This window comes from Drosophila sulfurigaster, chromosome 3 (genome assembly GCF_023558435.1).
Source record: "Drosophila sulfurigaster albostrigata strain 15112-1811.04 chromosome 3, ASM2355843v2, whole genome shotgun sequence".
NCBI lineage: Eukaryota > Metazoa > Arthropoda > Insecta > Diptera > Drosophilidae > Drosophila > Drosophila sulfurigaster.
Genome location: NC_084883.1, coordinates 8,029,808 through 8,053,281, shown reverse-complemented (window position 1 = coordinate 8,053,281; position 23,474 = coordinate 8,029,808). Strand labels below are relative to the sequence as shown.

Sequence of the window (23,474 nt, the reverse complement as noted above, 5' to 3'; positions counted from 1 at the left end):
GCGCATTTAATTCCCAGCCCGAAAGTAGGCAATGCAAATATAGAGCACAAAGTGTTGAAGGATGCAATTATTTGTGTAAAGAAAAGAGGCAAGAAATTACTGCGTTCAAAACAACGCAAAAGTATTCAAATAAAGCATTTGTTTAACAACCAGAAAATTTTCACATTATTTTCACTATTTCTCACTTGTTCTTGTCTCTTTCTCTCACCTACTATTTACTGTGCGAAAGCCTCTTTAATCTTTTGTGTAATTTATGCAATTTTGAGGCTGAAGGGTCAACCTACAACCTACAACAAACAACCAACAAGGCAAACGAAATCCTTATAAATCTCAGATGGGCATATCAAATTAACCCAACTTAAAATATACCCATCAGCTGGCGCACCTTCACAATTCTATCACCACCTTACTTCCATGTAAAACTGGCTTACCCAACTGGCTTCCAGTCAGTTGACTTCCAGCACATTAAGTTTAGAAATCAGCTTAACTAATTTCCACGTCCAGGACCCTTCTTAGTAATTCAATTAGCAGTAAATCTTTACAAATAGAAGACTGGACACACACACACACACACACAGACAATCTCATAGTGAAAGATGGGTAATACTTTTTAATATAAATTATGTGAAACTGGGCGCCCGAAAAAAGCAGCTCAGGCAGTTAATAGTTTTGCCTTTTGGGTAACAAAAGGCTTACCTCCGGCGAGCCGTGGGCGGATTTATCTATTCTATTTTGTAATTTTTAATTTCGCAACTAATGCGATTATTCACGGCTGACGGAACACGCTGGCAATAAAAATGACCAACGTGTAAGCCACGTTTAACACTCGGTTTATTTTTAGTTAACGGCCCAGTCCTAGTCCCTGTCCCTGTTCCTGTCCTTGTCTCTCCTCCTAACACATTCTAAAACAACAACATAGAAAAAACTCACGAAAAAAGAGAAGCAAAAACAAAAAAAACGAAAACAAAACTATTCACACACCAGCGCATGGCTCAAACTTTAAGCTTTATAGTTGCAAGCCAAAATAAAATAGGATCATAAATGAAATCTAACTGAAGCTCGCATACTCTATAGTTGTGTAACATATCACGTACCCAAGTCAAGCTTATAACATAATTAATAGTAAATGGTGTAAGTAAATGTCTTAGTTACTATTTAATAAAATAAAATTTGAATAAACTTGAATGCATATGGATCATCTTATGTGCGCACTTTTAATAACAAAAATGTATTATTAATAAATCACATTTTAGACTTTTTTTAATATATTTATTTCCGACTTGATACAATTTAAATTAACTATTTTTAGATTCGCTTTGCATAGTCTAATAAATTTCTTAGTAACTTGTTATTGAACTAAAATTGAAATATATATATATTCTAAACTGTTTGTGACTACCTTTTAACAGCATAAATGTAGTATTAATAAATCACTTTATGAAATTTGCTAAAATTACTTACCTTTGACTTGAACTCGATGTATATTTAATGTTGTTTAACTAAGCACTGCATAATCTAAGAAATTTCTTAGCAAATTTTTATTCAAATAAAATTTAAATATCATTATGATTTAAATTCAAAAAAGCATAAATTTACTATTAATTAATAGCTTTAAAGATACATAGATGTGTTAATATTCAACATAGTCCATAAATTGAAATTATCTTATCACAATATAAATATATTTTACTTAGTATTGCAAGGTCTAATAAATTGACTGAATTAATTTTGTTTGCATAAATTTTGTCACATATTTGAGGCGACAGATTTGAATTCGATTTGCCAATTTGTATTGCTTCTAGCAGTTGCAACCAATAAATTTATTTCTTTGGATATTCTTTAGACATTCATTTAATTGATATTAATTTAAGTTGCAACAAACTGCATCAGAAATTTGTGTGCTCTCATAAAAGTCGATGTAAAGTGTAGAAAAATTGTCTCAAAATGCAGCGAGGCGTGCAAATCGTACAGAAAGTTAAAAATGACCAGAGTCTAACCCGGACATAGTGGTCTAAGGGTTCGAGGTTCGGAATGAGAAAGTTCCGCATTGCAGCGACTGACCAGCCCAGATCCCACTTGACAGACAGACAGAAGAACTTAAAGCCCTGCCACGTGCCCATTTACAGTTATGACCGCTTAAAGAAGCAGAAACACTTAACATTTAATTAAAATTTTGCAATTACGAACTAGAAGATGCCTTACTCAATGCTGAGTGAAATTGCTGGCAGCATCGAGAAAATGCCATGGTTAAGAGTGTTGAGATGCCAACTGTTTGTTTTGACGAGCCAAGACAATGTTGCAACAATACTAGTTGCATACACTTTAAGAGCAATTTCAATGAACTTGGCACAACACTAATTGCCACTTAAAGGCAGCCAAGTGATTGAGTCTGGCCACTGTCACAAAGCAACGACATTGGTTTCGACATTTTAACAATTAATTAGTTTCATTGTGCCACAGCCCAAGAACAGACAAGAGACAAGCTCTTATCTGGCTTCTCTCGCATCTCTCGGCTAACATTCGTTTTGCTGCAGGATGCATTACACGCTTGGCTGCTGCAGCTGCAGCTGCAGTCCTTACGCATATCCCGAATGTCTTTGGAAATTCCTTTGTGTGCATGCACGTGCCAACAATGTATGCATATATATTTTATGGGCGGTGGGCGGATGAACTGTGGGGGTGTGGCATCAAAGTGCATGCAAAATACGTGCCATGCATGCGCAAGCCGCGTGCTATTTATTTTTATTACGCAAAGCATCCAAAGTTTTACACATTACTTTTATTCAGCAGCAAGAGCAGCAGCAGCAGCTCATAGCAAGTTTTGTAGTCCTGGGATAGAGTACAAAATCGCATAGGTGGCACCCAAGCGACAAGCTGCTCCAACTCCGACTCCGACTCCAACTGCTGTCCTCACTGACATGTTTAATAAATGGCAGAAGCTGTCAAGAGGCCACATTGTTTGTGTTGTTGCTTAACCTTCAGCGAACAACTGACTTCGAAAAGTTTCCCCAGTTCCCCAAGAAACTCTATATTACATACGAGCGAGTACATACATATATATAAAATATATAGTACAACCATATAGAGTCTATGAATTATGAGTTTCTAGTATGTAATGTACGTTTTAACAGGTATCTGCTTGAACTTTCATTGTTTATTTATAGAAATTCCTCCTCTAACTTTCTCGTAAAACAAACTGTATTTAAAATGGGACTGTAATTTAAATTTACTTTAAGTTCGTCATGAAAAATATAAATAAATATTGATTTTCAACAGTTTTGAATATAGTTTTACATGTTATGAATTGTTAGAAACCACAATGAATATTTCAATCAACAATTAATACAATTTAATTTCAACAACAAATTCACATTATTTACATTCATATTCATATACTAGTTTATCTACAATATATACCTATCTATATTTAAGTTGGGCATCATTTGCCCATTTAAATTTGGAATTTATTTATATTTGACCAATCAAATTTTATGCATCGCGTTATCATAAATATATCGAATATACTCTGCATCGCTTAAGGTATTGTAATAATAGACACGAATATGTTGGATTATAAGAAGAATAGAATCACATTAGAAAAGAAGTTATTCAAAACAAACTTTACTAATCATAAATTAGAGGAATATTTATATATATTAAATAAACTTGTAACTAATATTGTAGAGCATTTTAAAATCAGCTTACATCGCTAACACAAAATTGTTTATTTTGTTTGAAAAAGGCAGCAAAACATTTGGCAATTGCACGACGTTTTTGCATATGAAAAATGAATTATGCAACGAGCCAAACGAGCCGTTAGCGTCGGTGTTTCATAGGCCTAATTAGCGAGTGGCATGGCCAAAACGAAGGACCATAATCAAATTACACAAAATGCGATGTGTGTGGCCAATTAAAGGGCGGGGGCTAAGAGAACTCTGTAATTTTCATTATAAATCAAAAATTGATGGGAAAAACTGTGCCGCAATTAAGCAGCCCAGCATCAGGATGAGGATGAGGATGAGGATGGGGATGGGCAAGAGATGGATTGGACCACAGTGCATGGAAGTAGTTTAGCACCTAGCGATGGCTATAAAAATGTGCAATTTTCACAACACATATTTCCCTTTTGGCAAAAAGCCAGCAACAAACAATGAAACAAAAAATAAAAAACAAAAAAAAAGAAAAGGGCAAAAATGGGAAAGCAAATAGGAGAGCAAAAAATTTGCAGGCCGTAAATAACCGAGGAAGCCAAGTAAACAGCGACTGGCAGCCGCAAAAGCCAAAACTCACTGCGAATGCGAATATTCTTGGAATTTTCATTTGTTGTAGCGAGTTTCGGCTGCGGTGTTAGTATTCGTGTTGTTGATGTTGCTGTTGCTGCTGATTCTGTTCGCGCTTTTATTAGTATTGGTGTTGGGAAACTGGTGTTGAGGTCGCATCGCATACTCCTAGTTAGAAATGCCCCATCCGATGCTGTCAGACCAATTTGTCGCTGTGTGTGTGTGCGAGTGTGTGTGTGTGTGTGTGTGTGTGTGTGTGACTGTGTGTGGCATAATGGTCTTGCTGGTGCTGCTGCATTGTCGCTTCATTTTTGCAGCAAAGTGTGGCAAAATATGTTGACAGGAAATGTTATGCGAATTTCACTGCGTATAAAATGAAATTTACGTGAATTTTCGGTGCGCCCTTTTCTTCTATGGCTTTCGTTGGTTTTGTATCAGGTTTTCTTTCTGCATCCAAGTTACATGGAAATTTCAACTTTAATAAAACGTACACAATGAAGTAGAGTATATATTTATTTCGACCCCTCAGTTAATTAATGTTATTGCTGTTTATTATTCTAATGTAATTAATTGCATTGAAATTATTATTCTTTATTATTCTAATGTAATAAATTGCTTTTCGCATTAACAAAGCGAGCTTCCCAAAAAAATTAAATTGTGATAATTCTAGATATTGGATGACCAAGTGAACTCATACCTACTCAGATAATAATATTTAAACACGCAAGTACTGGGCTTGTCGCTCTAACTCGTAAATCATTAATTTATCGCATTTGTGTGCTCTCTGTTTATGTAGAAATATATTTTTTACCATTTTCCCCCAACTTACTATGTTATTTTGAAGAATACAATTTAGATATTAAGCAAAGAGTCAATTATACACCACTCAATATTAGCCAAACTTACTTCTACACAATGTCCCTTTGTAAGTATTTGTTTTGTTGCCTTAATCTTCATCTAGTATTCATCCGCTTGGGCAAAAATCAGTGCATTTAAATATAAATTTTAAAGTGACTCAAAATTCATCAAAATGCATTAATTGAGCAAAATTTTACTGACGCGGAGTATTAAAATATTTTCTAATTAAACAATACCGAATCAGGCAAAGTTAAGGTAATGTACAATTGCTTTGCACACTACCAATAGAATTTTTATACCCGCTACCCATAGGGTAGAAGGGTATTATAACTTTGTGCCGGCAGGGGAATGTATGTAACAGGTAGAAGGAGGCATCTCCGACCCTATAACGTATATATATTCTTGATCAGTGTCAACAGCCGAGACGATCTAGCCATGTCCGTCTGTCTGTCTGTCCGTCTGTCCGTATGAAACACTGGATCTCAGAGACTTAAAGAGATAGAGCTATATTTTTTTTTCGACAGCATTTGTTATGTCTGCACGCAGATCAAGTTTGTTTCAAATTTTTGCCACGCCCACTTCCGCCCCCGGAAATCAAAAAAATCGAATAACAAGCGTAATTTTAAAGCTAGAGTTGCGGTATATACAATAAATACTATTGTTGTTATGATTCCTGAAAATTTGGTTGCGATCAGATAGAAATTGTCGAAGTTATTAAAGAAATACTTTTGTATGGGCAAAACGTCTCTTTACTAGGGGTCTTAGTTGCTTTGGCTGACAATCTGGTATATTGTACCGTCTATGGTATATTTTGAATGCGGTACTATACCGACATACCAAATATATCATTTCGTATATTTTTAAGTATTTTTGCAGTATATTCTGTACTTTTTTTATTCAAAATTGGTAGCGGGTATTTCACAGTCGAGTACACTCGACTGTAGCTTTCTTACTTGTTATATATGTGTAGAATCATAAAGAACTTTCAATAACAAAATATTAGAATTCCAGAAAAGCTTGATGATATCACGGAATGCAAATCATTGAACGACAACGAAGAAGCCAACTGTGAATACGCCTTTAAGTAGAAGTAACTAAAAAAAAATGCATAATAAAAAAAATACGATGTGTGAATACTGTAATCATGTTACAAATATAAACAGTGAAATAGTAAATGAAGCAAAAAACTGGTTTTGAGTAGCTCACTCTAATTATAGCAACTATAAAAAGAAATTGAATAGCTGAGCAACTATTCAGTTCTAAGAAAATGAGCAAACAACAGACAAGTCTCTGTTCAGTGCTGCTGCTTTGCGGGTTGTTAGCTTTGGTTGAGGTAAATATGTGTGAAATGTATAATTCCTATATTGAAATATAATGAGTTTCAATGCAGTGTCGGCATCCTTTCGACTTTTTTGACGAGAGCTTTGAAGATTTTGAGCACTGTCTTCAAATCAATAACATCACCCATGCTGAGTACGAAGCATTTGAATCGTTCGGCAACAAGGAAAACCTGCTTAAAGATAAAGTCGAGGCGAAATTCAAGTGCAACATTGACTGCCAATTGCAAAAGCAACCGATAAAATGGTTGAATCAGCATGGTCGGATGGACCTGAAGCTAATGAATGCGACAACTGAAGCAGCTGAATCCATCACCAATTGCATGAAAGATGCGCTTAATGAGCAGTGCTCCTATAGCTTTAAGCTGGTTATGTGCGCCTATTTGGCAAATCATCCCGTGGTTGATTATGAATACAACGAGGAGTCGTTATTCGAATTGCCAGTTGATGACTATGAGTATCAGACGGAAGAGTCTCATGAAACTGTTAATAATGCCAACACTATATTGAATGTATTGCAAATAAATATACCCAATTAATTAAATAAAGCACAATTGGTATATAAATATAAATAATAAAAAAAATATTTGTTATATATCAAAATAAGCCAAGAATATACCATATATGGTTAGAAATATGCTAAAATATAGCAACAATAGGTAAAATATACCGTTTACATAACCAAAAATATACCAAAATAAGCCAAATAAATGCCTTACACGCGGTTAGAGATATACTGAAGTATAGCCATAAATAATAAAATATATCATAAAATGAATCAATAATCAATCAATAATCTAATAATACCATTGGAATATACCACAATAAGAATATACCATACAGGAGCCTTTTATGTAGCGGGTATATAAATTCCATTCAATTGAAATGAGGCAATAGCATTGAGATCTATAATGCTACTAATCGGTAAGTCAATTTATCAATATAAATAAAAACGAAATGAATAATTAGACAAACATTTGTATTACCTAACATTGTAAGCATTTTAACTGATCGAAATATTCTACGAAGGGCAATTAGATACTGTGAAATGCCGTGATTAAGCAAATTATATTGTATTTTAATGCGAAAATGCATGTCGATTAATAAAAGATAATAAATAGCTCAAAAAGGTATATAAAGAATGCTACTAAAGCAGCAGAATTAGTTAATATTTTTGATTCGAAAGCGAAATATTGGAAAATGACTGTGATTTTGAAAAGCATTATTTTCATTGGGATCTTTTCTGCGCTTCTAGGTCTAGTGCATGTAAGTTTAGTTTCAAAGACTCGTTTGAAAGTATTCATAGCTTGCCTAATTCGATCAGAGCTTCTCTGACGATGATCTGGATATGGCTGTGAACCAATGTTTGGAGGACAACAACATTAGCAGAGAAGAATATGTGGCTCTCATGAACGTGACTAGCTCAGAGGAATCCGACGACGATTTAGAAATGAAATACAAATGTGCTCTTCATTGTCTGGCTGTTGCACTGGAAGTCGTCGACTCCAATGGCTATGTGGATGTGGAACTTGTGGAAAATCATGGCAAGCTGACTGAAGACAATTATGTGGCATTTACTGAATGCAAGGAGGAGAACGATTACTTGGAGGATATGTGTGAATATGCCTATAAATTCGTGATTTGCTTGCAGACAAGAATTGACTTAAACGCATTTAACAACGAAACTGATTAAGTAAACTGAGTGGTAATCAATATTAAATGAAAATACTAAATTTCTATTGCGAACGTATAACATCAAATCGTAAAGAAACCTATCATTATATAGTTATAGTACTATTCTAATACAATATCTAATTACAATAACAACTTTAAATGATTAAATGCACTTTTGCCCTGGGTGTTGACGTTTTCTAAAGATAAACAAATTTAAACGTGGTCAAAAAATAACAACTGTGCAATGCAATTAATTAATAAACATGCCGCGTTTGGCTGATTTGCATAATTAAATGAAATGGCATTGCGTACCACGGGGCGTATGAATCATATTAATTGTATTGGCGTGCAGCTTTAATTGATTTGCGATAACAATGTGCACATTTATCGAACGGCCGTTAGATGCAGGTATACAATGCCCCACAACCACGTGTGTACTCTCTACTATTAATAATAATAGATGATTGCTGCTATCAGCCCGGAGGCCTTCTGTCTTCAAAATATATACAACTGTCTTTGTTGCTGCTGCTGCTGCTGATGCTGGTGTTGCTGATGTTTTTGTTGCTGTTTGCCATGTGCCAGGAAAAAACATTTTGCTTTTCACAATGCAATTCCGTTACAGTTTTACGTTGTTTTTTTCTTTACGCCAACAGCGAATGCAACGGAAGTTGTCACGTTGCATTGTTGCCACGCTTGTTGTTGCTCTTGTTATGTGAAAAGAAAAGGCGTACAGCAACGACAGCAGAAGCAGCAGCTGCAGCAGCAACACCCACACACTTGACTGGCTCCGGTTTTGCCTCTGGCTACCATTGTTGGGCCGGCTTTCGATTGTCATTTCAACTTTACGCGCTTTGCATACATGTATTGGTATGTGCGTAATGTGGAACGTTGCAGAAAGAAGGGGAGTGGAGTAGAATTGCAAGTGGAAGTGGAGTGAACAGGAGGCGTGCCACATTAGCGGCAAAAAGAAAAATATGCTTGTATTGTATTGTCAACAATCGCTGCCAACGCGACTGCGACGTATGAGTAACGTGGTCGCGTCTGCCACGTTTCTCGTGCCATGTCAACATGCAAAACAACAATGAGGCGGAAGCACATTGTAAGCCCGACACGACTCCTCTATGCCAGCGCCTCCAAACATGCCGTTGAGGTGCTGAGGTGCGACGGCCAATGCCTGTATTTCTCTTTTTTCGGTTGAAGCTGCTTGTTGGTTGCTGCTTGTCGGAATGGAGCAATTATAATTTTGTAAATCGACGGAAGTCGAATAAGCACACATTTAAAAAAAAAAAACCCACATCGCCTGCAGCCATCAAGATACAGCAAATGATAATTGCACCTCGTGCATGACACAAAGAATACATGAATTTATTATAAATATTACACGCCAATTACTTGCAAATATAACTAAGCGAATTATGTTGTAGGAAAACTGTTAGCATGTTATACGAGTCGAAAACAATTTACAATTCCAAAATCTAATAAAAATAATCTATTTCTGAAGATAATAATTAAATAATGGCTTCTTTCTATATGCATGTGATTATATTAAGAAGGCTGATGTTCTCATTTATTTCTTCTTATTATATTTAATATTTACCAAATTTATAAGTTTGGGCTTCTATTTCACAATGTCAATTCCAGCGTCGATCACACGCAATTGACGCTTTATTATCGATTCTTTAATTTCTTCATTGTTTTATCGATATATTCTTATATTAAGTGTTGAGTAGGACGTAAGGATAGCTTTGTTTATGTGTTGTGTAACTTATTAAGTTCAAGGGATAATAAATTTAGCTACTCCCCAACAGTATTAAAATAATACAAATTAATTTAATAACAAATAACATAATATATTGCGATGTTGATAATTCTATCTCTTATTATTTCTGTTCATTTTAAACCGTATTCTATTTTCTATCAACTCACTTTGTTCAACGGTTTCATTCCATCGATTACTCGATAGAGCAGGGCTGCGTTATATCCAATTTAGACCAAGTTCATCTGCTTCAATGATGCTATTCTATGATACAAGTGCTTACACCAAAACTGCAGCACACGAACAGGTAAGTAAACAACTTAGGTAGGAGTAAGAAAAATATCAAAAGCTATAGAAACTGATTAGTTTGATTAACAGAATTAGCAATTTAATATATAATAAATAATTTATATAAACATCCTTGCTCTGCAACGATCATATTTCTATACAAAGTAGTCAATTCGATCGTCTTGGCGAATTTACTTTCTTATGGTATGATGCAGCAGAAGGCTTTTTCTAAACGGAAATTTCTATCATGCAGCCCAGTTTAGTATAACGTAATGCAGCCTAATCTAGACAAGGTATACGAGCTTTAAATACATTACCTATATTCTATTATTATGAACTATAAGAACATAACAAAATAAAATATATCAGACAGTTCGCAATAGTAACTCCTCAATTCCATGCTCGAACGATTGAAATAATTATTTAGCCTTTCCTCAACGTGGCCAGTATTTGATCATAAACAATTTAATCGTAAATTGTAACCTTATTCGATTAGAGTTCAATTTCCTGCTGCGCCAAAGACATGAAATAAGTTCAACGGAAACTTACACTGCTCAATACACTCCAAGAACTGCCAATAAAGTGCTTTGTGTGTCTCGCAAAGAAAAAACGAAAAGATGCGAAATTAAGGTACGCGAAAAAACTTTTGCGACGGAATCGAAAAGCGTCTTTTCTCCCACGCTCAGTTGCTGTTGTGGCTCAAGGATGCTTATCAAAGGACACACGAGGTACTGACGTGCACTCACAAAGCGAGCCAGCAAGGATGCAGCGGGAAAGCGGGGAGTGTCATGTGGCATGAGCCATGGCAAGGCGACGAAGCGAAGCGCGTAAGTTTGCAGTTTTTCTGCTGCGTTTTCCTTTGGGAAAACTCGCACAGCGAGTTCTGCATATGACTGCAGGCACGTCTCTGTGTGTGTATGTGTATCTGTGTAGGTGTTAGTGTGTAAGTTGATTTATGCCACTTTATACACAGAAATGCAGCTCAGTCTCTCCCACTCTCTCACTCTCTCTATCACTCTTTGAATGTCTCTTTCTCTCATCCTCTCTTTCAGCGTAAGTGCAAGGCTGCTGTATAAATGATTTATTGCTATTCCCGCGACAGTTTCGTTTCGCTTTCGTTTGCCGCTCTGCAACAACTGGCAACATTTGCACACACTCTCACACACTCACGCACTCCCCCTCACACACACACACCCACACACATATACGCACACATAAACAGTTGCAGCAAGACAAAGGCTTGCAGACACTGCAGAAACTGTCGCACTTTTTGCCATAATAAATAATTATAATTGTTTTCCTTTTTGTCCCACTCTCCATACCCATTCCCATCCCCATACCCCCCACCCACCACATGCGCATTAATAAACCTTATAAATATTTAAGTTGTGTGAAAAATTGCAGTGCTGAGGTGACAGTTAATGGAAATGCGGGTAATTGAATGTGCCACGCAATATTCATGCCATAGTCACCTGCAGTTTATGCTACCTGCCTGGCAAGCAGGTGTTAAGGCCCGATTGCTTTATCCCTGTAAGTCCTGGCTGATGCAGCAGATGGCTTGAAAATTTGCATATTCTCTTTACAAAGCAAAGCGAACGAACCGGAGACGAAATCGAGCCTGTTGCATGCAACTTAAGCTGCTGAATCTAATCGAATAGCTTGTCATCTCAACAGATCGCTGATTTCACTTAAAGAGCAGTGAATATTTAAAAACATGGTTTGATAAATAATAGAATCAGAAATCGAGTCCAAGACTAAACTAGAGCATTGAGAGTTTTTGGCAAAAGCGCTGCTGAGGGAAGAGCTCACAACTTTGTCGTATTCCGCAGCTGGCAGAAGCAACTTCAAAAGTTCAAACTTTGAGCTTGGCCACCCAAAAATCTTTGTTTCCGTTTATTTTCATCATCAAAATGCGGCCACAGGAAACAGGAAGTGCGCTTCGTGCAACATTTATGAAAAATCCAAAAAAAACCAAAAAAACCATAACACACACACACATACACAAATACACAGGATAGATATAGAGAAGCAGGAAGAGAAAAAGAGAGAAAGAAAGTGGGAAATACAAACTAGCAAACAAGACAAAAGGCGTTAGACCCGACAAGAAAGTTGACGCGTAAAAATGCCACACAAAATGTAAATACGAAATAACACAATAACGAAATAGCAAAACGACCGACGCAAAAGATGACCAATGCAATTGCATAGATTTAATTAAAATTCAACTTTTTTGCTGCTGAGATAGCAAACAAAAATGCCGAAAATTGGCCACAAGCATGTTGGGATCGCTCGGGATGTACGTAAATATTTGAAAAATCTTCTCACATGAATAATTTCATTTAAATTGCATACATAATTTGCAGTCGACAATTTAATAAATACGTGTATTTTGCCATAGCAATTGAATTTCCATATCCCCCCTTTTCGCCCCTCACAACAACAGCACTTTAGGCAATCCAAGAACTCAACACCAAACGTCAGATAATCCAATGCAACGTTCTCCTATCACACACACAAACTTTCATTTGGTTGCATTTTAATGTTCGATTGAGTCACATATAAAATTTGCAACATTTTCAAGTGCATAACGAGAATATTTACAAAACTGCACGTTTATTTCTTGGACATCGATTCACTGGTGCAAAAATCCTCAACATATTTGATGTTCTATTCAAAATGAATTTATTTTGAGAATTTGATATTACATCCAAAGAGTTTACATATTAAATGGAAAATAAATTGAATAATATTTGAACAAGTTTTTTTGTAGAATAAAAATTATATATCTGCAGATTTATGGGTGTCACAACTAGAGTCTATAATAGAACTCGGAAGCAGTAAGTCTATATACTAGTTCAAGTCACATTTGCGGCGATCCCTGTTGGCTATATATAAATTTGCATGACAAATCCTTTCTGGCTCCCTTTTGTGATGTCTGATGGCATTAAAGCAAGATACCGGAGCACGCACAGCATACGCATAAAGCGGAAAACATTTTTACACATGTGACTGACGCTGATTGCGTTTGTCACGTCGCCGAAATAAAATTGTAACCCATTCCACAAACCTGATCCGGATGCCACCGATCCATTGCCAGGCAACTAACCGACACACAGGCAAGGTGGCAAGCGGCTATAAAGAAAAGCCGCAAAAGGCGGCCGTCGGCACATAAAAGCGGAGAAGGGAAAAATAGCAAACCATTTCCCCCCTTTCTGACAGTTGTGTCGTCTGTTTTTCCATTTCTTTTTTTTTTTTTTTTGGGCTCTGCTGAACGCCAAAAACTAGGCAACGGAATTGCAGCAAAATCGTCATCGATGAACTCGATGTCGCGCTGCGTCGACCTCTTTGCACACACAGACAAGGACACGAGAGCGACTGAATCTCGCATACGTACTTGTTTATGCAAGGAACCCAATGGCAGCCAGAGAGTAGCAGTGGCGGCCACGTTGCGTATACGTAACGTTGTGCATATTGGGTCGCCATCACAGATTGTCGCAGTTGCGGCATATTTGCATAATTTAGCGATTGAATTTTATGCTCAAAAGCAAAACAGCCCAGCTGCTACTGCCAGCTACTATGAACATCTTCTGCGCTGCGTTCGATCCCATTTTTTTACACATATGTATCAAACGGGCTGCGGATTTATCCATTTGCTTTTTACTTATTAATTAAATAATTTTTCGTTGCATTTGCAGAGCAGTCAGCAGTCCACCGAGCGAGCCATCGACAATAATTGCATGCAACATAATTAAAGCCATTAAAGCACTTAAGCTCCCGGAAAACCAAACGATGCCATCGAGAGAGAGAGAGAGAGAGCGAGAGAGAGAGGGGCAGCTTGGGCGAATTGGTCGAGTCATGTTTGCATATGCATAATTATGATGAAAACACATTTAAATGCATTTAATCGGGCGTTCAGTCTCCCAATAGCCAACTGCTGCTGCCAACTGCCAACTACAAGCTGCCCATTTCCCCATTTTGTGCCACGCTCGCTCGGCTGGCCTGGCAGGTAGCTTATGGCCATTGCCCACCCGAAAGGCTTTTAACGTTTATTGGTTTTTATTAAATATGCGAGCATGCCATATTATATGTGCAGCCTCTCGGCTGGTCGGTTGGCTGGTTGGTTGGCTGGTCAAACTGGCCAATGCATTGGCGTGTCCCAGCTGTCAAAAGGCATATTAAGTTAGATGTGACAACGACAGCTGACTGTGGACGCCATGTTATTGGTTTAAAGTGCAAAAATCATTGATCCTGATTGGGATATTAATGGACTGGCTGCTGCACACAAGAATTATTCATATATGATTTACAAAATACAACTCTGACTTTTCCAATTATCTCCTTTTGATAATTCACTGAAACAAGCACTATTGGGAACACATCTGTTTAGCCATATTCATCATATATAATATATTGAATTTTTTTAAATGTATTTACTTAACATGCAAATTTTAAGAATAATACAACTTGTGATTTAAGGAATTATTGGTATTAGTTTTGTAGTCAGAAACACACAACTTAATACCATAATGAATATATATAGATCATAGATCTCATAAAGCAATACTTCCACATACATATTTACATTTATAACAATACTTTTTGTGATACCTGAAAATTTGGTTACGATCGGATAATTATTTAAAAAATAAATTTATATGAAAAAATCGGCTGCTGCAGTTGGGTCTTAGTTGCTTTGCTCCCAATCTGGTATATTTTGTAATCTGTGGTATATTTCGAATCCTATCCTAATAATTTGGTATATTATACGAAATGGGTATCCGACAGATAAGCAGACTCAACTTAAGCTTTCTTACTAGTTTTCTTATAAAATATTTTCAATTTTCCAATTAAGTAAATTTGAAATGAAATCCATTTTGCATTTCTAATCACATTTATAATTTACTGAACTGAATCCAATCAAGATTCATTCGTATAATAAAATTCTCTCAATATTTATTCCCAATTTTCGAAATTTCAAAAAGCAAAAATTGTTTTTTAAAAAAATATATGTAGCTTCTCAGGACTTATGCATATATTCGTACTGTACTCGCAATAATAGTTTCCATAATTGTTAAATACCTAAAGCAATTAAAACTGTTTCGTTGTTAATTAAGAACTTTTGAAATGCAACCAAAAATAAATTAAAGCTTTAAGTAGGTTGCAAAAATCAAAAATCACTTAGTGAACTAAAAGCTTTGCCATGTCACTGCCTTCCAGTCGGGGCAGAGCCAGCAAACAACTGTTACATTTGCTGCCAATTTACGAGTGTGTGTGTGTGAGTGTGTGTGTAAGTTAGTGTGCGTCTTTTAGGCCACTCGCCACACCCCGGCACTGCCATTGAGTACACTTTTAACTTGCCAGAGGATTCGCACGTTGACTTAATTAAAGTTGTACTCGGCAGGCGCAATCAAATACACAAGAAACAAAAAAAGAGCTCGGAAAAAAATTACTTCACAAAAGGAAGAGGATGCATTGCCCAGGAAAAGCAAAAGCAAAAGCAACACAAGAGCTAAAATACATGTGCGAAAACTGGCAAAGTAAAAGGCCAAAACAAATTGCCAAAGTCGGAGCAGCAGAAGCAGCAACAGCAACATCAGCATCGGCAATGGGGCTCAGTTTTTGAATGGAGCACTGGGTGTGTGTGTGTTGGTTTGGGGTTCAGCTTTATGGGGTGGCCAAATGGCAATTTATAAAATCCTTTGAAGTGTCGAAAATCAGTAATTGTAGTCAAAGTGCAAATTGATTGCCAGCCAGATACACTCTCACACACACACCCAAGCTATGGCAAATTTTGAGTGTGCTTGTGTGTGTGTGAGAATGCCGAAAAATCAGTGTGCCAGCCATGTTTTATTGAGTGTAATTTGTAGTTGCAAATTAATGGCCGCACTTCACTTTTAATTAAAGCGCAGGAAAAGAAGAACTTCAGCATTGGAAAATTGCACAAACGTTTTCTTCAAGTCAACGAATTCAATACGCTCTGATAAAAGTTCTTTTAAAATTGAACAATAAGTAAATACAATTGATTTTAAATAGAAGAATGTCTAACTTAAAGCAATAAAATATCAAAGTATTTCAATAAATTTAGAGCTAACATTTTCTAAGATTACCTTTAAGGTTTAAGATTTTTTAAGATCTTAGTCTCTTTGAGTCAGCAATTCTTTTGACCGTTAGCCATATCTACATAACACACAATATTGTAATGTCCTTTGGTAGGGTAAAGTAAGTTTCGAGAATGCCTGACAACTGGACAGAAAAAGTGTTTTGCACTGTGGTGCGAGGTTTAGAAAAGTGTAAGATAAGTAACTCAATTGCTGACTGGGCTTGGCAAACGGCATACGCAATACGGCACAGCAACAATACTGAGACAGAGAGAGAGAGAGAGAGATACAGAGAGGAGTTTCAGTCTGTCTTTGGGTTTTCTTTTACTATATTACCTTTCTGTTGCTTGGCTTACTTCATTCTTTTTTCGTTTACCCTTTGCCCTATGCCCGCGAGGCTGACACGTTTTGCCTTTGCTTAAGTGACTTCATAACCTCGAAAGTGGCTCCGGCTTTTTAGTGCATTCAGGGACTGAAACTTACGTACACGACTACGAATACAACTACGACTACGAATATGTATGCCATGCTGTGTTTGTGAACGGAGACGAGAGCGTGAACGTGAACGTCAGGCAGCTCAGGTACTTTGTGGTGCCACAACACGCTCAGCGCCAAGTTGCATTTTTGAGCTGCTTTTGTCGCCTGTTGCATAAAAATTGCTTTAAAGCATAAGGCGACGGCAAAAGCAACAGCAACTGCAAAAGTTTTGAATAAATTTTCGCCATTTCGCCAGTGGCGAACAGCAACAGCCGCAGCAGCCACAGCAGCAACAGTAGCAGCAGCAATAGCAACAGCAGCAGCAGGAAGAATAATCAAATAGCTCGGTTGACTCATCGCATCGATGTCATCGACGAGGGAGGGAATGAGACGAGGGAGAAGGAGACGTCTGACGATGATGCCCGTTTCGAGGCATCATCAATTTTGGTTTGAGAGACTCATCAATAAAACATAACAGCAGCAAATGGAGACACATGCGACAATGCTCATGCAACTTGCGAAAGGATATAGAATGTGTACCAACGTCAAGGACCTCCGCGTGCTTTTATTCAAGCCAGCTGCTGCTGCTGCGGCTGCTTCTGAACAGATAAGCAACCCACGCTCCGCCAACTAATTTCACCAAGAAAAAACGAGTTAGAGCAAACAAAAAAGCGCTAAAAACCCTTGAACTCGCTTTTAAGATCGAATTTTAAGTCAGTCTAAAAATAAAAATAGTAAATATGGCAAAAATATGAAATGCAAAAAGCGAGTTGAATACATTACTTCTTAATTCAATTCAATATGAAAGCTAGTTAATAAAATTCCAAGTCATATTTTTATTTTTGATTTCTATAAACACATATTGGAAACAATTTTTAACAAAATATTTTTATTTAAACTTTAATAAATTTAGGCCTACCAAAATGTCATTAATGGCACATAAAAACTAAGTGAATTATATAATTTTAACTAAATTATTATTATGACTTTAATATAATTAAAATAAAATATAAACAAAAATAATTTATATTTAAAAAATGAATATACGGAAAAATTAAACTCTTATTTAAAAATAAGATCAGTATTGAAATAGCTATTTAAATAACTTTAAATGTACAATAAATCTGGAATAATGTTTATCTACAGAGAAAAGAGAAAATCAAAAATATATTATTGACTAAATTGTTAACGTATATTTATATACTTATTCGTTTTTATTGAAATATTATAGACATTTGTAAAATGTCAGATGATATATCTGATTTAAATGAACAGAATCAAGGCATAAAATATCATTACGTTTGTAAAGTAGTGAAAATGAAAAAGCTAGTCTTCTAAAAAAAATTCACACGAACAAAACTACAGCAACTACACCTAATCTCTGGACCTTTCACTTAGCAATTCCGTTGGCAATGCCCCTGAAGACAGTCGTAATGCCAACTGGCAATGCTGGCTACTTCAACTGGCAGTGCTGTGTGGAGTTGGCCGAGTGCTGATTTGATTACATTTACACACATCCGACAGTTGTTGGTTTGGCAACTGCAAATGTTTTTCACCAAGTGCGCGGCGAAATTTCCTTGTCAACACTTTACAATGGGCTTCGTATTGTGGTCGGCAACAATACGAAAAGAAAGGGAGATGAACGGAAGGAATAGGAATGGAATGGAAGTCAGTGGTGTCTATGTCGTGGTAGGTCAACAATGCCAGCTGCAGCTAGCAGCTTGTTGTTGTGCTTTGTTATTGCACTTCGAGCTGAAGCTGCAGCTCTTGGCTTCAGCTTTGGCTTTGGCTTTGGCACCGAGCTGAGCTGACATAGTACCGAGGAGTATTCGTAGCGTGCCTGTTTTGGCCCTCGGCCAGAATGTGAAGTCATTGTTTGCTGCCAATTGAATTGAAACTTTATTTTTGCGTCTGGCATGTTGTGTTGCATCTTTTGACCCCTCAGGTTACCCCATGATAATATTTGTGATAGGCATGTGCAGCAGTTTTATAGTATACCCAAGAAAGCCCATTATAAAAAAACCCAAGGTGATTGCCAAAGCGGTACGTTGAAATTCCTGACGATCTGGTTTCGTACAACGGTTAATCACTTTCGCTGAATCCTTGACGAAGTCCATAAACAATGCTAGCTGAAGACATGCTAACCGCCTATAACTCCTTAGGGATCTAAATTTGAATATCACCTCCCATATAAACCTGCTTAAGATGTAAATGTGATGAGAGAAAGTTGTATTTTTGAATCGCAGACACGCTGCTAAAGCGTATAAATAACTTACCCCGATTTGTGCTTTCGCCTTGCCCGACGACGTCGCATCAAATGCTGATCCATTGAAAGTTCTGCGTAGTTACGACTGAAACGCTATAGACTTTAGAGCTCTAACTACTAAATGTAGATACAAAAAGCAATGCCTGCTTTGAATGTGTTTGTCAGCATTAACACTGCCATCCCGTCTGTTATGCTGCAACTCCAAATCTGTCAAGATTTTGTATACGATTTTAGTGTTCTTATTCTTTTTAACTTTTCTCATTACAAAAGTTTTACTCTTTCCGTTGCACACGGCAAATACACAAGCGCTGACAACTGCAATGAAAAATGCATCGAATTTACTCTGTTTTTAACAAATATTAAATCAGAGGTATATTTTGAATTTCATTTGTGCTGATTGAAAATCATAGAAAAATATTAACAAAATAAAAAGAATATTGTAAATCACATTTCATCGAACCAAATTTATTTTCCCAAATATTAGTTCACTTTTGGTTTAATTTAAGGTATTTAAGGAAGTCATACGATGCAATGCTATTGTTGAATTTTAGTGGCATTACTTGCTTTTAATTAAGTCATTAAATCCAATTATTGTTATATTAAAGTGCTTTATTTTCTAAAATTAAGCCTTTAATACATTAATTTCATGTGCTGTTCATTAGTATATTAGGCTCTAAGCATAAATTCTACTTTCCTTCTCATCGAAAGTATTATACAAATTACAATTTTGATGTTGTTGCTGCAGCTTTCTTAACCTAAAGCAATTGCCAACTACATGTCGAACAATGCACAATCATTTGAGGTGAGGAAGGGGAGACCGAGGAAGAGGCGGAGGTGGAGCATTGTACCAAGATTACACACTTAATCAAACTTTATGCAAAACTGCCTTCTACCCTCAAGATTTTCAACAATTTGCTGGCGCTGCATACGCACAGATAGTGCAAGGACAAGTCAGACGGGGATGTGATGATAAGAGAGTAATGGGAGAAGGAGAAAGAGGGAGATGGAGATGGGAAGGACAGTTGGACAGAGGTCTTAAATGCTGCAATTTGTTTTGCTGCCCGAATCGTTGCTGTCTTCACTTCGAGGCTTAACCAAAGAGAATGAGAGAAAATCATGTACCGCCGGCAGCTTCATTGCCAAAAATGTTGCAAGGGTTTCGACTGTTGCAACACCAAAAGCAACAGCAACAGCAATAACAACGGCTGCCAGATCTGCCTGCTGTTTAACATCCTTGGCTGACTCGCTTGGGCTCCCCGGACAATTCAGTGCAAAATTGCTAGACAAAACTGTGGCGCATAAAGCGGCTGGAATTGCTACAGCGATGTTCTCGCACTCGTATTCGTTATGCGTGCAGCACAGGCTGCATCGCATCGGTTCAATCGGCTTCATCAGCGTGAGATATTCGTATAGCACACGCACACACACACACACACACGCATATATACACACTCACTCACAGACGTATGTATGTTGAATGTGCGTGCCTTGCTTGGGGTTTCATCGTCGCCATTGAGATTGAAAAATGTTAAAAAATTGCTTTTAAATGCCGCAAAATACAATTTATTATTCAACTGAGGCAAACGCCAAACACTGGGCACAATGTGTGCCCTGGGAATGAGCAACTCGGGTTTGTGGGTGGGCGTTACTGTGACTCTGACTGTGACTGAAACTGTAACTGTGGCAAAGGCATGACATACACCATGCTCCTCGTATATGTTACCATTGCATTGCTTTGGCCAACGCATAACAGTGCGGCTGCATGGCAGTAAATTCAAATAAAGCACGAGCACACACACTCACACACACACAGAAACTGAAAAAGAAAGGAAGAGAGGGAGATATGCACACAATCACAGTGGCAACAATTGTAGCTGCAGTTGTTTTGTTTATTACGTATACGCATTGTGCGACGCATTCAGAAGCATTTCAGCATTTTTGGAAGGCTGTGCGCAAGGCTAAGCAGACAGTTGTTGCTTCGTCTGAGCCCTTTTTGCCATTGCATTTCAAGCTTTGAGAAATGACAAAGGCTCTGCACATAATTACAATAAATGTGCTCCCCAAAATTGTTGCTTGCTACCATTGCACATAGACTCCTGCAACTTAAAGAAAAGAATGGCTTAAATCGAATGCAAAATATGTTGCAATATATGTAGCTTACGTTACACAAATGTTAATATGTTATGTATATAATAAATATTAACATGGTGAAAACTATATTTACATGGTAAAAATTAGAGACTCTCTAGTGAAATTTACAAAACACATCGTACATTGAAATGAATAAATATTTACAAATACTTAAAATTCACTATTAACATTTAGTACTATTTTGATTTTGTAGTTAGAAAGGTGGTGTGCCAGGGGAATCGGTTAAAATGAAATGCTGACGTAGAACTGGAAAATCTCTTTCGAAGTCCCGAGTACAGTGCAGAAAGTGCACAGTATTACGATGTGAGCAATTCATATTTTATTGAAATTTGTGGTGATTCTATATATATACGATATTAAAATTATTATTAGCAAAGACTGAAGAGAGCCGCTTGCAAGAATTCATCATTGGATCAAGTCATGTAATTGCCTTGGTTGTCAGACTTTCGAAAAATTATATAAAATTAGTTGATCCAAAAACATAATTCAAATGCCTATTCAAGCAAGAAGGGCCGTGGACTTCTTTAAAACCTTATCTTGTGATTTGATCAAATTTTATAACATATAATAATCCCATGAAGCAATGCTTATCTCCAGATACTTTGTTTTCAATTGCAACATAAAAAGTTGTTCAGCCCAAAGGCACGTGTTTTGTACTTAATATTTTTCTGCAATATATTTATATGTAATTAAAAATCGAAAAAAAGAAAAACATTTTGTTTATATTAAAAAGCTATTAGAAGTCTTGAAATGTGTTTAAATAAATGTGTACTAGAGATAAGTGGGAGAGCAAATATTTTGCATAATGTAATTCATAAACATAATTCAAATGCCTATTCAAGCAAGAAGGGCCGTGGACTTCTTTAAAACCTTATCTTGTGATTTGATCAAATTTTATAACATATAATAATCCCATGAAGCAATGCTTATCTCCAGATACTTTGTTTTCAATTGCAACATAAAAAGTTGTTCAGCCCAAAGGCACGTGTTTTGTACTTAATATTTTTCTGCAATATATTTATATGTAATTAAAAATCGAAAAAAAGAAAAACATTTTGTTTATATTAAAAAGCTATTAGAAGTCTTGAAATGTGTTTAAATAAATGTGTACTAGAGATAAGTGGGAGAGCAAATATTTTGCATAATGTAATTCATAAACATAATTCAAATGCCTATTCAAGCAAGAAGGGCCGTGGACTTCTTTAAAACCTTATCTTGTGATTTGATCAAATTTTATAACATATAATAATCCCATGAAGCAATGCTTATCTCCAGATACTTTGTTTTCAATTGCAACATAAAAAGTTGTTCAGCCCAAAGGCACGTGTTTTGTACTTAATATTTTTCTGCAATATATTTATATGTAATTAAAAATCGAAAAAATAAAAACATTTTGTTTATATTAAAAAGCTATTAGAAGTCTTGAAATGTGTTTAAATAAATGTGTACTAGAGATAAGTGGGAGAGCAAATATTTTGCATAATGTAATTCATAAACATAATTCAAATGCCTATTCAAGCAAGAAGGGCCGTGGACTTCTTTAAAACCTTATCTTGTGATTTGATCAAATTTTATAACATATAATAATCCCATGAAGCAATGCTTATCTCCAGATACTTTGTTTTCAATTGCAACATAAAAAGTTGTATAAATAACTTACCCCGATTTGTGCTTTCGCCTTGCCCGACGACGTCGCATCAAATGCTGATCCATTGAAACTTCTCCGTAGTTACGACTGAAACGCTGTAGACTTTAGAGCTCTAACTACTAAATGTAGATACAAAAAGCAATGCCTGCTTTGAATGTGTTTGTCAGCATTAACACTGCCATCCCGTCTGTTATGATGCAACTCCAAATCTGTCAAGATTTTGTATACGTTTTTAGTGTTCTTATTCTTTTTAACTTTTCTAATTACAAAAGTTTTACTCTTTCCGTTGTACGCGGCAAATACACAAGCGCTGACAACTGCAATGAAAAATGCATCGAATTTACTCTGTTTTTAACAAATATTAAATCAGAAGTATATTTTGAATTTCATTTGTGCTGATTGAAAATCATAGAAAAATATTAACAAAATAAAAAGAATATTGTAAATCACATTTCATCGAACCAAATTTATTTTCCCAAATATTAGTTCACTTTTGGTTTAATTTAAGGTATTTAAGGAAGTCATACGATGCAATGCTTTTGTTGAATTTTAGTGGCATTACTTGTTTTTAATTAAGTCATTAAATCCAATTATTGTTATATTAAAGTGCTTTATTTTCTAAAGATAAGTGGGAGAGCAAA

At 36.3% G+C, this 23,474-nt stretch overlaps 3 protein-coding genes across 6 annotated transcripts; 2 read left to right on the top strand and 1 right to left on the bottom strand.

Annotated features, from left to right (window-relative positions):
- Positions 1-6,372: 6,372 nt before the first annotated feature.
- LOC133843167 (general odorant-binding protein 57b-like) lies at positions 6,373-7,023 on the top strand. Its single transcript, XM_062276594.1, has 2 exons — positions 6,373-6,471; positions 6,529-7,023. The coding sequence occupies exons 1-2, from the start codon at positions 6,406-6,408 to the stop codon at positions 7,012-7,014; spliced, it is 552 nt and encodes a 183-aa protein (XP_062132578.1). The 5' UTR covers positions 6,373-6,405; the 3' UTR covers positions 7,015-7,023.
- Positions 7,024-7,633: 610 nt separating this feature from the next.
- LOC133843010 (general odorant-binding protein 57c) lies at positions 7,634-8,481 on the top strand. The gene is made up of 2 exons (XM_062276356.1): positions 7,634-7,741; positions 7,800-8,481. The coding sequence occupies exons 1-2, from the start codon at positions 7,676-7,678 to the stop codon at positions 8,166-8,168; spliced, it is 435 nt and encodes a 144-aa protein (XP_062132340.1). The 5' UTR covers positions 7,634-7,675; the 3' UTR covers positions 8,169-8,481.
- A 10,159-nt stretch (positions 8,482-18,640) lies between these two features.
- LOC133844696 (protein transport protein Sec61 subunit gamma) lies at positions 18,641-22,953 on the bottom strand. 4 transcript variants are annotated; one of them, XM_062278793.1, is made up of 2 exons: positions 22,846-22,953; positions 18,641-18,964 (listed from the first exon to the last, which is right to left on the bottom strand). In XM_062278793.1, the coding sequence occupies exons 1-2, from the start codon at positions 22,896-22,898 to the stop codon at positions 18,715-18,717; spliced, it is 303 nt and encodes a 100-aa protein (XP_062134777.1). In that variant the 5' UTR covers positions 22,899-22,953; the 3' UTR covers positions 18,641-18,714. The 4 variants fall into 4 exon arrangements, with proteins under 4 accessions (XP_062134777.1, XP_062134775.1, XP_062134774.1 ...); XM_062278791.1 differs by having other exon boundaries at positions 18,641-18,967; positions 22,846-22,951; XM_062278790.1 differs by lacking the exon at positions 22,846-22,953 and adding an exon at positions 19,045-19,178 and having other exon boundaries at positions 18,641-18,967.
- Positions 22,954-23,474: the final 521 nt, after the last annotated feature.

Bases quoted from the DNA above. Each gene is read 5' to 3' on its own strand.
- LOC133844696 (XM_062278791.1), bottom strand. From the start codon at position 22,898: ATGGATCAGCATTTGATGCGACGTCGTCGGGCAAGGCGAAAGCACAAA. The intron at 18,968-22,845 runs GTAAGTTATTTA...TTACATCTTAAG, and splicing joins AGGCGAAAGCACAAATCGGG to CAGGTTTATATGGGAGGTGA.
- LOC133843167 (XM_062276594.1), top strand. From the start codon at position 6,406: ATGAGCAAACAACAGACAAGTCTCTGTTCAGTGCTGCTGCTTTGCGGG. The intron at 6,472-6,528 runs GTAAATATGTGT...GTTTCAATGCAG, and splicing joins GGTTGTTAGCTTTGGTTGAG to TGTCGGCATCCTTTCGACTT.
- LOC133843010 (XM_062276356.1), top strand. From the start codon at position 7,676: ATGACTGTGATTTTGAAAAGCATTATTTTCATTGGGATCTTTTCTGCG. The intron at 7,742-7,799 runs GTAAGTTTAGTT...TAATTCGATCAG, and splicing joins CGCTTCTAGGTCTAGTGCAT to AGCTTCTCTGACGATGATCT.